Below are 15,429 nucleotides of genomic sequence, written 5' to 3' on the forward strand. Positions count from 1 at the left end.
ATAAATCCATTTTGTACAGCGTACAAAACAATCGTCCAGACAAGATGATCACAACAATATTATCAAACTCTGTAAACAATAAATCAACTCTGATTTCATTTTCAATACAATCAAAAACAGAGACGCAAGACGGCAAGTTGTATTTGAATGAAACGAGTGAGCGCGTCCGTTGTGATACATGGATGTGCGCTGTGTTATAATGCGTTGCTATTGACGACGGTCATTATAAGGAAGGAAATGCCACAGAATAGAATCTTGCTTAAAAAAGTGCATAGAGCTGCTTGTTTTATGTGTTATTTGTTGATTTTCAAATATAAAACTGTTTTCAGTGTGAGCATCAGTTCTTTTTGAACACTTTCATCTCGTTTTAACAAAACCGTGATAATATTGATAATCACGATAATTTTGGTCACTATAATCGTGAGATGAAATTTTTATACCGTCCCATCCCCAATTTTGCTGATTCTGACATAAAGTTTGGGCTTTTAGGGAGGAACGAATGCACACCACTGTGAAGGAAATGAAAGGAAGGTGCGTTACATGGAATGCGGCTAGTTTTAAATAGTTTTACTTCAACTATCTTCCCTTCACAATCTTTGGAAGCCAAAATCGAAATAAAATTACATTAAAGTGCCTCTATTTTGCTTTTTCAAATATTACCTTTCATGCAGTGTGTAGTATTGCTGCCTGTGAACGTAAACACACTGCAAAGTTGTAAAGTTGAAAGTGCATGATAAATAAAGTTATTGTCTCCCAATAGAAAGAATCGACTCTACGAGTCGTCAGGAATTCCAGTCTCACTTCCGTGGCCTGAATACATATAACGTCTCTAGTAGTGATCATTAGCTCCTGCTACCATTCAATCTTTCAAGTATCTTGCTTTGAACTACTTATATCATCATACAATGTTGCTCCATTTTTCTCTCACCCGGGCACAGAAATTGTTGATAGCTAGTGGAGGGAACCCACGTCTCCTGAGAGCTGTGAGGGTGAAGAGTCGTGGATCATCCCAATCTCTGAAACATACAACACAGGACACAAACATAATCCAAAAATTCACAAGTAAATGACAAAAAAAAAATTGTGCGTTGTTACCTAACAACTCCTGTTTCCACCAGTTTGATGATCTTTCTCTTGGAAACAACAGTATAAGTAAGGTTGAGTCGGCCATATTCCCACTGCACCGGGCAGTACACATCCAGAGCATTACACAACCAGTAATATGATGATCGTCTGAAAGAGACAAAAACCATCATGTAATACATACATACTTGTATCCTAAGATCTATGCACACAAAGAAAGAACTGTGTTATTATTCTGAGCTTGATTTCAACTTCTTAAAAAAAAAGTTTCTAAGGATAGTTGGAGCCATGAATGCGGATTGGTTAATACAGTATTCCAGTTGTACTAAACTACACAATATGGTAACAGTCGTAATGTGAAAGCTATTAAATAGCTACTCTGTTCAGTGGAGAAAATAATTATTTGATCCCCTGATGATTTTGTAAGTTTGCTCACAAAGAAATGAAGGGTCTATAATTTTGATGGTAGGTTTATTTTAACAGATAGAGACAGAATATCAACCAAAAATCTAGAAAAAACACATATATAAAAGGTTATAAATTGATTATCATTTGATCGAGTGAAATACGTATTTGATCCCCTACCAACCAGCAGGAATTCTGCCTCCCACAGATTGGTTATGTGCCCATGTGAAACACAGATTAGTCCAGTCACTTTAAGAAAGTACTCGTAATGTCAGCTCATTATGTGTATAAGGGACACCTGTCCACAGAATCTGTATCTTCCATTCCATCGTCTACACCACCATGGGCAAGACCAAAGAGGTGTCAAAGGACATCAAGGACAAGATTGGAGACCTGCACAAGGCTGGAATTGGCTACAAGACCATCAGCAAGAAGCTTGGTGAGGAGGAGACTTTCGTTGGTGTGATCAATTTCCCTCAGTCTGGAGATCCATGCAAGATCTCGCCTCATGGGGTAAAGATGATCATGAGAAAGGTGAGGGATCAGCCCAGATCTACACGGGAGGAGCTTGTCAATGATCTCAAGGCAGTTGGGACCATAGTCACCAAGCATACCATTGGTAACACACTACGCCGCAATGGATTGAAATCCTGCAGCACCCGTGAGGTCCCCCTGCTCAAGAAGGCACATGTAGAAGCCCGTCTGAGGTTTGCCAATGAACATCTAATGATTCAGAGAAGACCTGGGAGAAAGTGCTGTGGTCAGGTGAGACCAAAATTTAGCTCTTTAGCATCAACTCAACTCCCCGTGTTTGGAGAATAGAAATGCTGACTATAGCCCTATTCGCACGGGATTAGTATTACCCCTGGACCTCTGTAATTAAGAAATTACCCCCTGACGTCTGTGTTTTTGGTGGCTCATTCACACGGGCAAATAAATGTTCGTAATTCCCTCGAGTTTACGGACTTTACAGTGCGCGCCCACCCATTCACACTTCACTAGCTGAACGTGCTGAAACGAAGATCGCGCTGCAGTATTGCAATTCAAAAAAAGAACTTATTTAAAACCAATTTATTAGAGAAATATATTATATATATTATAGAATATCATATTATTGTATAAATATATAATATATCTTCTTTTTCTTTTATTCTTTCTCCATATTTACAACAAGCCTGCCTGAAGAAGGTATTATAAATACCGAAACGTCGCGAAACGTTGTTTTTCTATTCCTTTTATTTGGTTTATTTCATTTTATATCATTTTTACTCTTTCACACTTTGATTTCTTGAGATACTTACAGGATGGACGTCTTTAGAGGCCGTGTGAGACAAAGAAAAATGCTCCACGATACAGATTACTAAATCACCACAAAAAGCGTCCAAACTTTCCAAAAGAGCTTCCAAGTTGCGCAAAAATGCTTAATTTGACTTTTCCATGACAACGGTCCGAGTTGAGCTTCCGGATCACGTCTTTACTGTAGTTTGTTTTCTCTTTTGCAGCACTTCATAGTTTTTATTGGAGAGCATATCGAGAGATTTTATTGTTAATATAGTTTTAATACAGACGTAAAATGGACTGTTAAACGGCCCATAATGGTTATTACGTTCTTTAGGAAACGATAGGCTCACAGAAAAACAGCCCAAATCACAGACCTGGGGATTCGCACGGGACTGGTATTATCAGAGGACCCCTGTGTTGGCCGAAATACGGTAGGTAATTTTCGGGGGAGTTTTTACAGACATGGCAGATTCGCACGGGATAAAAATCACAGACGACCTCTGCGATTATTACAAATTACCGGAGGTCCCTAGGTAATACTAATCCCGTGCGAATAGGGCTTTAGACACCAAGAATACCATCCCTACAGTCATGCACGGAGGTGAAAACATTATGCTCTGGGGCTATAGATGCGTTCAACTTGTGCACACAATCTAGTGGACTCTGTTTTCAAGCACTCAAGTCACATGATGACGAAAATTATGTTACGTAAACCGTGATTGAACCGTTGCGGAACACGGACGGCCGAAGTATACTTCAACCGCTAGAGCAGGGTTGACCAATCCTGCTCCTGGAGGACCACTTTCCAGCAGTGTTTAGCTCCAGGCCTAATTGAACACACCTGAATGTAGAGAAATAGCCTATTTTGTTTGATAGTTTTCCAGTCCATGTCACCAACCAATCTATGTCCTCAGGAAAACTAGGAACTTCCAGGCAGGTGTGTTGGATAAAGCATAAGTATTAAAGTGTAAGTTCACCCCAAAATTAAAAAATTCAGTAAGATGGCAGCATGGTCCAGGCATGAACCAGGCATGAACCAGGCATGAACCAATCTCATCTTTTTACTACAAGTTACAGCACAAAATAAACATGAATAAACTTCAGAAGGCATGTTGAAAGAAACAGTACAACTTACTGAAATGAACCAGGTCTCATGTAATTGCTCAACAAGTGTTTCAACTGTGAAAAGACTTCAGTAAAACACATATACATATATATACATATACAGTGCTATGCATAAGTTTAGACACCCATGCTAAAGTTGACTAAAAAGAGGAATAAAAAATCATCTTTTGGAAATTGAACTTAATGCCTAAATTTAAAAAAATTAGGAAAAATCCAACCTTTAAGGACACCAATTTTCTTTGTGAATGAATAATGTATCGTAAATAAATAAATTTTCTTCCTTAAAATACAGGGTGCATAAGTTTGGACACCCCTATGTTAAATTCCCATAGAGGCCGGCAGATTTTTATTTTTAAGTATTTTTTTTTATTTTTTGTTTAGGATACTATGCATCCTGATAAAGTTCCCTTGGCCTTTGGAATTAAAATAGCCCCACATCATCACATAGCATTCACCATACCTAGAGATTGGCATGGGGTACTTTCCATAAGATCATCTCTCAATGCAAATCAAACTAGCTTTTAGGCTAACTGAAATAAAACCATGCCAATCTCTAGGTATGGTGAAAGCTATGTGATGATGTGGGGCTATTTTAATTCCAATGGCCAAGGGAACTTTATCAGGATGCATAGTATCCTAAACATTTTTTTTTTTAAATACTTAAAAATAAAAATCTGCCTGCCTCTATGGGAATTTAACATAGGGGTGTCCAAACTTATGCACCCTGTATTTTAAGGAAGAACATTTATTTATTTACGATACATTATTCATTCACAAAGAAAATTGGTGTCCTTAAAGGTTGGATTTTTCCTAATTTTTTAAATTAAGGCATTAAGTTCAGTTTCCAAAAGATGATTTTTTATTCCTCTTTTTAGTCAAATTTAGTATGGGTGTCTAAACTTATGCATAGCACTGTACATATACATACATATACATATACATACATATACATATATATATATATATAGTCATGGCCTAGTGGTTAGGGAGTTGGACTGGTAACCCAAGGTTGCTGGTTCGATTCCAGAACCGGTGGGAAATGACTGAGGTGCCCTTGAGCAAGGCACCTAACCCCTAATCGCTCCCCGGGCGCCACACAAAGGCTGCCCGCTGCTCTGGGTGTGTATCCACGTTTGCAGTGTTGTGTGTTAACTACTCACTACTCTGCTCCTAATGTGTGTGCATTAACTTGGATGGGTTAAATGCAGAGATCAAATTCCAAGTATGGGTTACCATACTTGGCCGTCACGTGTCACTTTCACTTTCACTTTCACTAGGATAGCATCTTGCAGTTGATGGAGATTTGTGGGATGCACATCCAGGGCACGAAGCTCCCGTTCCACCACATCCCAAAGATGCTCTATTGGGTTGAGATCTGGTGACTGTGGGGGCCATTTTAGTACAGTGAACTCATTGTCATGTTCAAGAAACCAATTTGAAATGATTCGAGCTTTGTTACATGGTGCATTATCCTGCTGGAAGTAGCCATCAGAAACATCATGGTCAGAAACAATGCTCAGGTAGGCCGTGGCATTTAAACGATGCCCAATTGGCACTAAGGGGCCTAAAGTGTGCCAAGAAAACATCCCCCACACCATTACACCACCACCACCAGCCTGCACAGTGGTAACAAGGCATGATGGATCCATGTTCTCATTCTGTTTACGCCAAATTCTGACTCTACCATCTGAATGTCTCAACAGAAATCAAGACTTATCAGACCAGGCAACATTTTTCCAGTCTTCAACTGTCCAATTTTGGTGAGCTCGTGCAAATTGTAGCCTCTTTTTCCTATTTGTAGTGGAGATGAGTGGTACCCGGTGGGGTCTTCTGCTGTTGTAGCCCATCCGCCTCAAGGTTGTGCGTGTTGTGGCTTCACAAATGCTTTGCTGCATACCTCGGTTGTAACGGGTGGTTATTTCAGTCAAAGTTGCTCTTCTATCAGCTTGAATCAGTCGGCCCATTCTCCTCTGACCTCTAGCATCAACAAGGCATTTTCGCCCACAGGACTGCCGCATACTGGATGTTTTTCCCTTTTCACACCATTCTTTGTAAACCCTAGAAATGGTTGTGCGTGAAAATCCCAGTAACTGAGCAGATTGTGAAATACTCAGACCGGCCCGTCTGGCACCAACAACCATGCCACGCTCAAAATTGCTTAAATCACCTTTCTTTCCCATTCTGACATTCAGTTTGGAGTTCAGGAGATTGTCTTGACCAGGACCACACCCCTAAATGAATTGAAGCAACTGCCATGTGATTGGTTGATTAGATAATTGCATTAATGAGAAATTGAACAGGTGTTCCTAATAATCCTTTAGGTGAGTGTATATATATATAAAAAAAAAAATATATATATATATATATATATATATATATATAAATAAATAAATAAATAATGTCACGCAATGCTACATTTACCTCAGGAGAGCTATTTAAATGTCCATAAATCTGTTAGTCAAATAGAAAAAAACAACTGTTGAGAAAATGATTTTTGTAAATATATATATTTTTTATAAATATATGCACTATTATTATTATATTTTAATTTAATCTGTTAGTGATGTCTTAATGAATGTTTGAATAAAACAGAAGTTATCTGTCATGACAGCGACTGTTTAAATGTTTATATTTCAACAATGAATTGGAGTAGAAACAAGTCTATCAATAAATATAAAAATGGTCTTATGTGCAATTTAAATATTTGTATGTGTGATGAAGCAGGGCGGGGTTGAGAGCTGTGGGAGCGGAGCGAGGCCGGTGAAGAGAATGTTATTGAATGATTGACAGGGCGGGACGGGCACGTGATCGGCTCAGAATGCATTTTCAAATTGCACATTGAATTTTGCTACATTCATTGTGGGACACTTAATGGAAATGCAATCGCAAGTGTCTTAACTGTGAGTGTAAATGCAATTTAAAAAAAAAACATTTAAATTATCATTTTGCTACAGTTTTTGCTTGAACATGTTAAACATATCTAATCATTTCTGTAATACATTTTAATTTTGCAAGTTATAAAGTTATAAAATATGGATTCAATTTGCATATTAAAACTAGTGTATGAAATGGCAAATGTAAATTATATAATTGAATTTTCATTTTGCACCAAACCTTGCACAAATGTAATGAAAATTTTAAATTTAAATACAGAAATGCATTGCCATTTTACATATTGCATTGTCATTTTGCAAATTACATTTCAAATTGAATATTGCTACCCATATGTTTCTATCCAGCCCTACCTGATACTCTGATAAAATGCTGAATGACATACCTGGCCTGAAACTCTTTGGTGCACAGTGAGTGTGTGATATGTTCAACGGAGTCACACAGACAGTGTGTGTAATCATACGTGGGGTATATGCACCTGTACACAAGAACAGAACGGAATAAAAAAAAAGAAACAAAACCACACCATGTGAGCGTAACAAAGTATCTTACCATGTGTCTCCTGTCCTGTGATGTGGCGTGTACTTGATCCGGTACGCCACAGGGTCCATTTTCCCATCTTCCATGACCATCTTCATTCTGAGAGTGGCTTCCCCTTCTGCAAACATGCCCTTCCTCATCCTGTCAAACAAAACCAAAGACTCGCCCACAGGTCGCTCTCTCCATGGGGAGGGAGGGACGTTGTGACCTTTGAGCTCCTCTCCATGCTGGTGGCACACATACGCATGACCCCTTACACACAAACAAACAAAAATGATTTAGTAGTCAATAATATAGACCACATTCAGAACACACACACACATACAGTGAGGAAAATAAGTATTTGAACACCCTGCTATTTTGCAAGTTCTCCCACTTAGAAATCATGGAGGGGTCTGAAATTGTCATCGTAGGTGCATGTCCACTGTGAGAGACAATCTAAAAAAAAAAAAATCCAGAAATCACAATGTATGATTTTTTAACTATTTATTTGTATGATACAGCTGCAAATAAGTATTTGAACACCTGAGAAAATCAATGTTAATATTTGGTACAGTAGCTTTTGTTTGCAATTACAGAGGTCAAACGTTTCCTGTAGTTTTTCACCAGGTTTGCACACACTGCAGGAGGGATTTTGGCCCACTCCTCCACACAGATCTTCTCTAGATCAGTCAGGTTTCTGGGCTGTCGCTGAGAAACACAGAGTTTGAGCTCCCTCCAAAGATTCTCTATTGGGTTTAGGTCTGGAGACTGGCTAGGCCACGCCAGAACCTTGATATGCTTCTTACAGAGCCACTCCTTGGTTATCCTGGCTGTGTGCTTCGGGTCATTAGCCGCTTTCCGACCGGAGGAACCTTTTCACAGTTCCTAGAACTATTGGCTAAAGTACCCGGATGTCGGCGTGTTCGCACCGCAGGAACTAGGAACGATTTTAGTTCTAGGAACTCCATTTGGAGGAACTAATTTAGGTCCTACTTCAGAGTAGGGTCTAAACCAGCACTGTAGGAACTACCCGTGACTTTAGTGTACGCTGATTTGCCGAACGCACGCGGAGCACCAGCACCCGCCATTTTTAAAACAGCTAGAATGTAAACACACAGATTATAGCCTATATATTTACTCCATAAACTAACTATACAAACATGGAAAACAGTGAAAGATGGGTCTCTAAACCTTTATGCTGAAGAGAAAATCCAACGCAACTTTTTTTGAGGGGACCAAGTCAAACATGATTATGTTTATCTGCCCAGCTAGCAACACTGGACATCAACCACACGGCATAGGCTAATAACCTTTTTTTCATATACTGTCTACTTTCTATAACAGTTGTATCTAATAACATATTAAACAGTACTGTTAGACAGATCGCTAACTAATAAACACAGAGAATGCGAGCATTGTTTGCTCTGGCATTCTCAGCGCCGCCAAAATAAAGGTCCGTCGCGCCGTCAAAATAAAAGTCACCGTGCTTGCGTCACTCCCTTACCCCTCCTACCAGTTCCTATGGCCACTTGGCCAGTGCGAATGCAAACAGCAAAACTGTGTTTGGGGGAGAGTAGTTCTTAGAACTGTTTAGAAGTGGACAGTTCCTAGAACTAAGTTCCTGTAACTACTTGGTCGGAAAGCGGCTATAGTCATGTTGGAAGACCCAGCCTCGACCCATCTTCAATGCTCTAACTGAGGGAAGGAGGTTGTTCCCCAAAATCTCGCAATACATGGCCCCGGTCATCCTCTCCTTAATACAGTGCAGTCGCCCTGTCCCATGTGCAGAAAAACACCCCCAAAGCATGATGCTACCACCCCCATGCTTCACAGTAGGGATGGTGTTCTTGGGATGGTACTCATCATTCTTCTTCCTCCAAACACGTTTAGTGGAATTATGACCAAAAAGTTCTATTTTGGTCTCATCTGACCACATGACTTTCTCCCATGACTCCTCTGGATCATCCAAATGGTCATTGGCAAACTTAAGACGGGCCTTGACATGTGCTGGTTTAAGCAGGGGAACCTTCCGTGCCATGCATGATTTCAAACCATGACGTCTTAAGCCCTATTCGCACGGGATTAGTATTACCTAGGGACCTCCGGTAATTTGTAATAATCGCGGAGGTCGCCTGTGATTTTTATCCCGTGCGAATCTGCCATGTCTGTAAAAATGTCTGTAAAAATTCCCCCGAAAATGACCTACCGTATTTCGGCCAACACAGGGGTCCTCTGATAATACCAGTCCCGTGCGAATCCCCATGTCTGTGATTTGGGTTGTTTTTCTGTGAGCCTATCGTTTCCTAAAGAACGTAATAACCATTATGGGCCGTTTAACAGTCCATTTTACGTCTGTATTAAAACTATATTAACAATAAAATCTCTCGATATGCCCTACTCCAATCCGATTATAGTTTTTCTCCAATAAAAACTATGAAGTGCTGCAAAAGAGAAAACAAACTAAAGTAAAGACGTGATCCGGAAGCTCAACTCGGACCGTTGTCATGGAAACGTCAAATTAAGCATTTTGGCGCAACATGGAAGCTCTTTTGGAAAGTTTGGACGCTTTTTGTGGAAGTGTAACTTAGTAGTCTGTATCGTGGAGCAATTCTTTGCGCTAAGCGTCACCGTAAAGTTTTGCGCGATAACATCCAAGGAATCACCAAACCCACTATTCGTCGTCTGGCGCGCCGTGGCGGCGTCAAGCGCATCTCCGGTCTGATCTACGAGGAGACTCGCGGAGTGTTGAAGGTGTTCCTGGAGAACGTGATCCGCGATGCCGTCACCTACACCGAGCACGCCAAGAGAAAGACCGTCACCGCCATGGATGTTGTGTACGCGCTGAAGAGACAGGACGTTTTAAATAAGTTCTTTTTTTGAATTGCAATACTGCAGCGCGATCTTCGTTTCAGCACGTTCAGTGAAGTGTGAATGGGTGGGCGCGCGCTGTAAAGTCCGTAAACTCGAGGGAATTACGAACATTTATTTGCCCGTGTGAACGAGCCACCAAAAACACAGACGTCAGGGGGTAATTTCTTAATTACAGAGGTCCAGGGGTAATACTAATCCCGTGCGAATAGGGCTTTAGTGTATTACCAACAGTAACCTTGGAAATGGTGGTCCCAGCTCTTTTCAGGTCATTGACCAGCTCCTCCCGTGTAGTTCTGGGCTGATTTCTCACCTTTCTTAGGATCATTGAGACCCCACGAGGTGAGATCTTGCATGGAGCCCCAGTCCGAGGGAGATTGACAGTCATGTTTAGCTTCTTCCATTTTCTAATGATTGCTCCAAAAGTGGACCTTTTTTTCACCAAGCTGCTTGGCAATTTCCCCGTAGCCCTTTCCAGCCTTGTGGAGGTGTACAATTTTGTCTCTAGTGTCTTTGGACAGCTCTTTGGTCTTGGCCATGTTAGTAGTTGGATTCTTACTGATTGTATGGGGTGGACAGGTGTCTTTATGCAGCTAACGACCTCAAACAGGTGCATCTAATTTAGGATAATAAATGGAGTGGAGGTGGACATTTTAAAGGCAGACTAACAGGTCTTTGAGGGTCAGAATTCTAGCTGATAGACAGGTGTTCAAATACTTATTTGCAGCTGTATCATACAAATAAATAGTTAAAAAAATCATACATTGTGATTTCTGGATTTTTTTTTAGATTATGTCTCTCACAGTGGACATGCACCTACGATGACAATTTCAGACCCCTCCATGATTTCCAAGTGGGAGAACTTGCAAAATAGCAGGGTGTTCAAATACTTATTTTCCTCACTGTATATACACTCCTCTCCAAAAGTATTGGAACAGTGAGGGCAATTCCTTTATTTTTTTTCTGTAGAATGAAAACATTTGGGTTTGACATAAAAAAATGAATGAGACAAGAGATCAATATTTCAGCTTTTTTTCCAGGTATTTACATATGGATCTAATACACAACTTAGAAGATGTAGCGCAGTTTCGTTTAAAGTGGAACGAAACTCCGCTACTCATTATTTTGTGCTTCACGGACCGTTTATCAGTTTGGACCAATGCAGCAGATCTTGATCAAGCGACACTGTTACTACACAGCGCTAAGAGATCCAGTAAAGAAAGCATTTGAATTCGCCACTGAAGTAATAACATCGCTGTGAGATCTAGTGAAAGCATTCACATTTCTCTGTTATTAAGGGATTAAATATCGCTGACGTGGAAACCATGTGCCATGAATGAACTATCCAGTGTCCACAGATCAACAACATTCACCGTGGATTTACTGTAGTAACACTAACTGTAACTGTAAGGCGGGTGCCAAAAAGTCTGGGCTACCCCTCGAGAGTACAGAAGGCTCTCCTGAGAATTAACATTTGAACTCTCTCCTACATATGTACAGCAACACCCGAGACTCGGCACACAATGCAGCTCACACCTCACTTGGACAATCTCCCCCTTCACCCACCTTCTCCTCCTCACCTAACTCACTGAAAACCTATGCAATGTTAAGTATATACAAAAAGTAAATATGCATGTTTGGTAGGGCTGGGCGATATATCGCATGACATTGTTATGCGCATCTCGTCAGTAAAGCCGGTTCCTTGATTAGTAGTAAATCGCCATCACCTGCTTTCAGATGGAGTGGCATTTACTACACAGAGCCGTAGTTCACTGACAAGCTGAGCCATATTTCATTAATTATCGCAGGCGATATGTCCGTGATAATTAATGCGCCCTAATGTTTGGTATCATTTAAAGTGTCTCAGTGCACCTGGTAAAATGGTCTTATTCTCCCAACTATAATGAAAATCTAAAAGAAGTTATAAAATATGACAAAAGTGATGTGATGTGTTCAAACGACCTCCTATATGGAAGCAAAATAATGGCAAATGTTTTTGAAACAAAAAGCCTGTTGAATTGCACTACTTGAAAAAAATAGGCATTGCATTAACCATGCTTGCATTTTAATGCATCGTATTTTTAGGGCTTGCATTTTTATGGGCTGAAATTCAACATGGTTGAATATTTAAGATGTGAATATTTCAATTAAAAACATTTCAAACACGTTTTCATTATAAAAAAATTCAATAATCCATATTCACCTTTAATATTTCACTTCCAGAATATTCAAACTGTTTAAAAATACAACCTATAATATTCAACAGGCATTTTTCGGTCCATTTTATTTCGCTTTGCAAATTCGCTTCCACAAATTCAGTGGTTCAAATTCGACAGTAAATTCAACATTGACATCCAGGAACTGCAGGAAAAGCAGTAGATTGCTGAGCATACTCTCCATCTGCTGTTAGTCGACCTCACCAGCAGGTGGTGCAAAAGCGCGTGTTGTTGACGAAGACCAGCAACAGTTAGAGCAAGCCATTCATTCATAAAATGAAAATGATTATATGTGTCAGTATGCGGAAAAGATGATAAAGACACAAAAGCTGTGTTTATGTTTCATTCAATAACTTCATTGTTACTTTCCCTGTGTAGCCTACATGTCATCAGCTTTCTCTACCATGAACAGGATTATAATCGGTTTCCCTCAATACCTCATACTCAAGGATTACCCTTCCGTCGGGACAAAACGCTTAATGGACTAATACCGTGATATAAAAGACCAATGCTATATAGGCTACAGGCAAGCAGATGGACTCAGAATATGAACTTAACGCGCAAAGTTTCATGATATACTGGCACAAAATCAACACTTTCTTTTCTCTTCTCTTCTCTTCTCTCTATCTCTCTCTCTCTTTCTATATATGTGTGTGTGTGTGTGCATATTGTTGCCCTCCTATTGTTAGTTTAACTGTAAATCGCTTTGGATAAAAGCGTCTGCTAAATGACTAAATGTAGCCTAATAAATGTAAATTGGCTTGACATTGGACATTCGCACATTTAGGGACCGTCTCCAAAGTTGCATACAACATTGGCATACACGTTTCTAACTTCAATAGCAAACTTTAATTTATTTGAATTGAAATGCTATTGAAGTTAGAAACGTGTATACCAATGTCGTATGTAACTTTAGAGACGGTCCCTAAATGTGCGAATGTCCAACGTCAAGCCAACTTTATGCCAGTCTATCACTGGGAAACGCTCAGTATTAAGCTTTGCGCGTTATTCTGAGTCCATCTGCTTGCCTGCGAGTTTGGTCTTTTATATCACTGTATTAGTACATTACGTTAAGCTTTTATATGTCCAGCAGGGGAATCCTGAGGGAAACCCTAATAGCCTGCATGCAGCACATCGCCACAATATAAAGTTAAGGCAACTAAACCAAACCGTGGCACGTCGGCACTAATAATGTTCGACTTCGCCAGCCGGAGATCACCAAAATTAACATTAAAGAGGTGTGTGAACTCGCAAGTACGATGCCAGGCACAGCAATTTGCTCTGGTCCCCTTCCTGTTCGCAGGAGTGATGAGATACTTAGTAGATTGTCCTCACTCAGTGGCTGGCTGTCTAATTGGTGTCCGCAAAATAATATAGGTTTCATAGACAATTGGAAAAGTTTTTGGGGCAGACCAGGGGCCTCATTTATAAAGCTTGCGTACGCACAAAACGGGGCTGAAAACATGCGTACGCCAGTTCCTGCGCAAAAGGTGGGATTTATAAAGAAAAACTTGACGGGAAAATTTGCGCACCTGCACGCAAACTCTGACCCATGCGTACGAACGTTTTGGAGATGGAGCACTTTGGCGACACCGATGGTGAGCTGGAGTTAAATGTATTTTTGGTCACTTTTATACAGAAAATCGAAAGAAAATTAAACATATACAGAAAGATTATACAAATACAATTTCAATCACCAAGCCTGTCACTTGAAGCAAATATCCATTCCTTCTTAAATGTCCGCGGCAGCGAGCGTGTTGAGCCGTTTAGTGAAACTGACGCAAATAACAGTTTAAATAAATAAAATACTTCTGATATAAACATATATATATATTAAATATGCCATTCAAATTAATGGAGTTAAACACTTAAACATGAAATCATTACTGAAGTTACAAAAAAAAATTAAATTCAATCATTAGAAATATTTGTCGTGGATGCGATTGTTTTTGAACACTTTTCCTGTGGCGTGCTTTAATGTTTTAACCACAGAGATAATTGCTTATCATGATAATACCAGATTGTCTGAGAAAATAGTTTTGTGCAAATAATGCCCAAGGCCTATCTGTTTCCATTAAAAATATAAATCAATTAAAAATACAATTCGGGAAGTGGAAAAGATTGAAAAACTTTCTCTGAAATGTATTTTACACTATTTGATTTATGTAGGCTATTCAAAAACAAGGCAAGGATAGACAACTACTTGATTTGTATTAATGTAATGTTTCTTGTACCGTTTATATCATTTGCATATGATTATTCATCCACGTGATAACGTTTAAGTTATCACGTGGATGAATAATCATATGCAAATGATATGTAGATGAGGATCTGCATAGTAAAACTAGGCGTTGTAAGCTCCATATATAGTTATTTCGGGTGGAGACGCATGTACGCACAATCTTCCGCTGACTGGGATTTATAAAGTGAATTCTGCGCAGGTTCTGGCCATTTTTGGCTTTCGGGCGCACGTACACTTTTAGTAAGGTGCCTACGCAGAGTTTTATAAATGAGGCCCCTGACCTGTTGAAAAGAGATGGTATTCATCTCTCCTGGGATGGTGCCACTCTTCTCTCTAGTAATATGGCACATAGTCTTAGAGCTCAAACATGAATTGGGGCTCAGGTCAGGAAGCAGACAGACTGGTTAAACCGACCGTCTGCTAGCTGTCTCACGTCACTGAGGTCAGATAAATCCCATCACATCGAGACTATTTTACCTAGATATCATCATAAAGAGACTGTGTCTGTTCCCAGAATTAGGAAATACAAAAAACTCCCAAAACCCATTAAAGGGTAATAATTTAATTGATGTTCAACAAACAAAAAACAGATATAATACAGATGAACAAATGATAAAGCTGGGGTTGCTGAATATTGGTTCCCTTACTTCAAAAGCACTTATTTTTAATGATATCATTACAGATTATAACCTAAACGTGTTGTCTTTGACAGAAACCTGGCTAAAACCAAACGGTTACATTACTTTAAATTTCCACCCCCCAAGATTACTGTTATAAACATGAACCTCGTCTGAA

At 39.7% G+C, this 15,429-nt stretch overlaps 2 protein-coding genes across 2 annotated transcripts in view; one reads left to right on the forward strand and one right to left on the reverse strand.

Annotated features, from left to right (window-relative positions):
* Positions 1–15,429, reverse strand: part of qars1 (glutaminyl-tRNA synthetase 1) — a 40,731-nt gene that overhangs the window by 8,648 nt on the left and 16,654 nt on the right. The window contains exons 13-16 of the mRNA XM_081349443.1: positions 7,339–7,578; positions 7,172–7,264; positions 1,096–1,233; positions 929–1,016 (exon numbers count right to left, since the gene is read on the reverse strand). Coding sequence (XP_081205569.1) covers positions 929–1,016; positions 1,096–1,233; positions 7,172–7,264; positions 7,339–7,578 — 559 coding nt within the window. The remainder of the gene's footprint in view (positions 1–928; positions 1,017–1,095; positions 1,234–7,171; positions 7,265–7,338; positions 7,579–15,429) is intronic.
* LOC308680412 (histone H4 type VIII-like) lies at positions 9,846–10,188 on the forward strand (the record flags this gene model as incomplete). The annotated part of the gene is made up of 2 exons (XM_081348539.1): positions 9,846–9,887; positions 9,931–10,188. 2 exons carry the CDS (start codon positions 9,846–9,848, stop codon positions 10,186–10,188), a joined length of 300 nt encoding a protein of 99 aa, XP_081204665.1.

This window comes from Scardinius erythrophthalmus, assembly GCF_964197995.2.
Source record: "Scardinius erythrophthalmus genome assembly, chromosome: 20".
Taxonomy (NCBI): Eukaryota; Metazoa; Chordata; class Actinopteri; order Cypriniformes; family Leuciscidae; genus Scardinius; species Scardinius erythrophthalmus.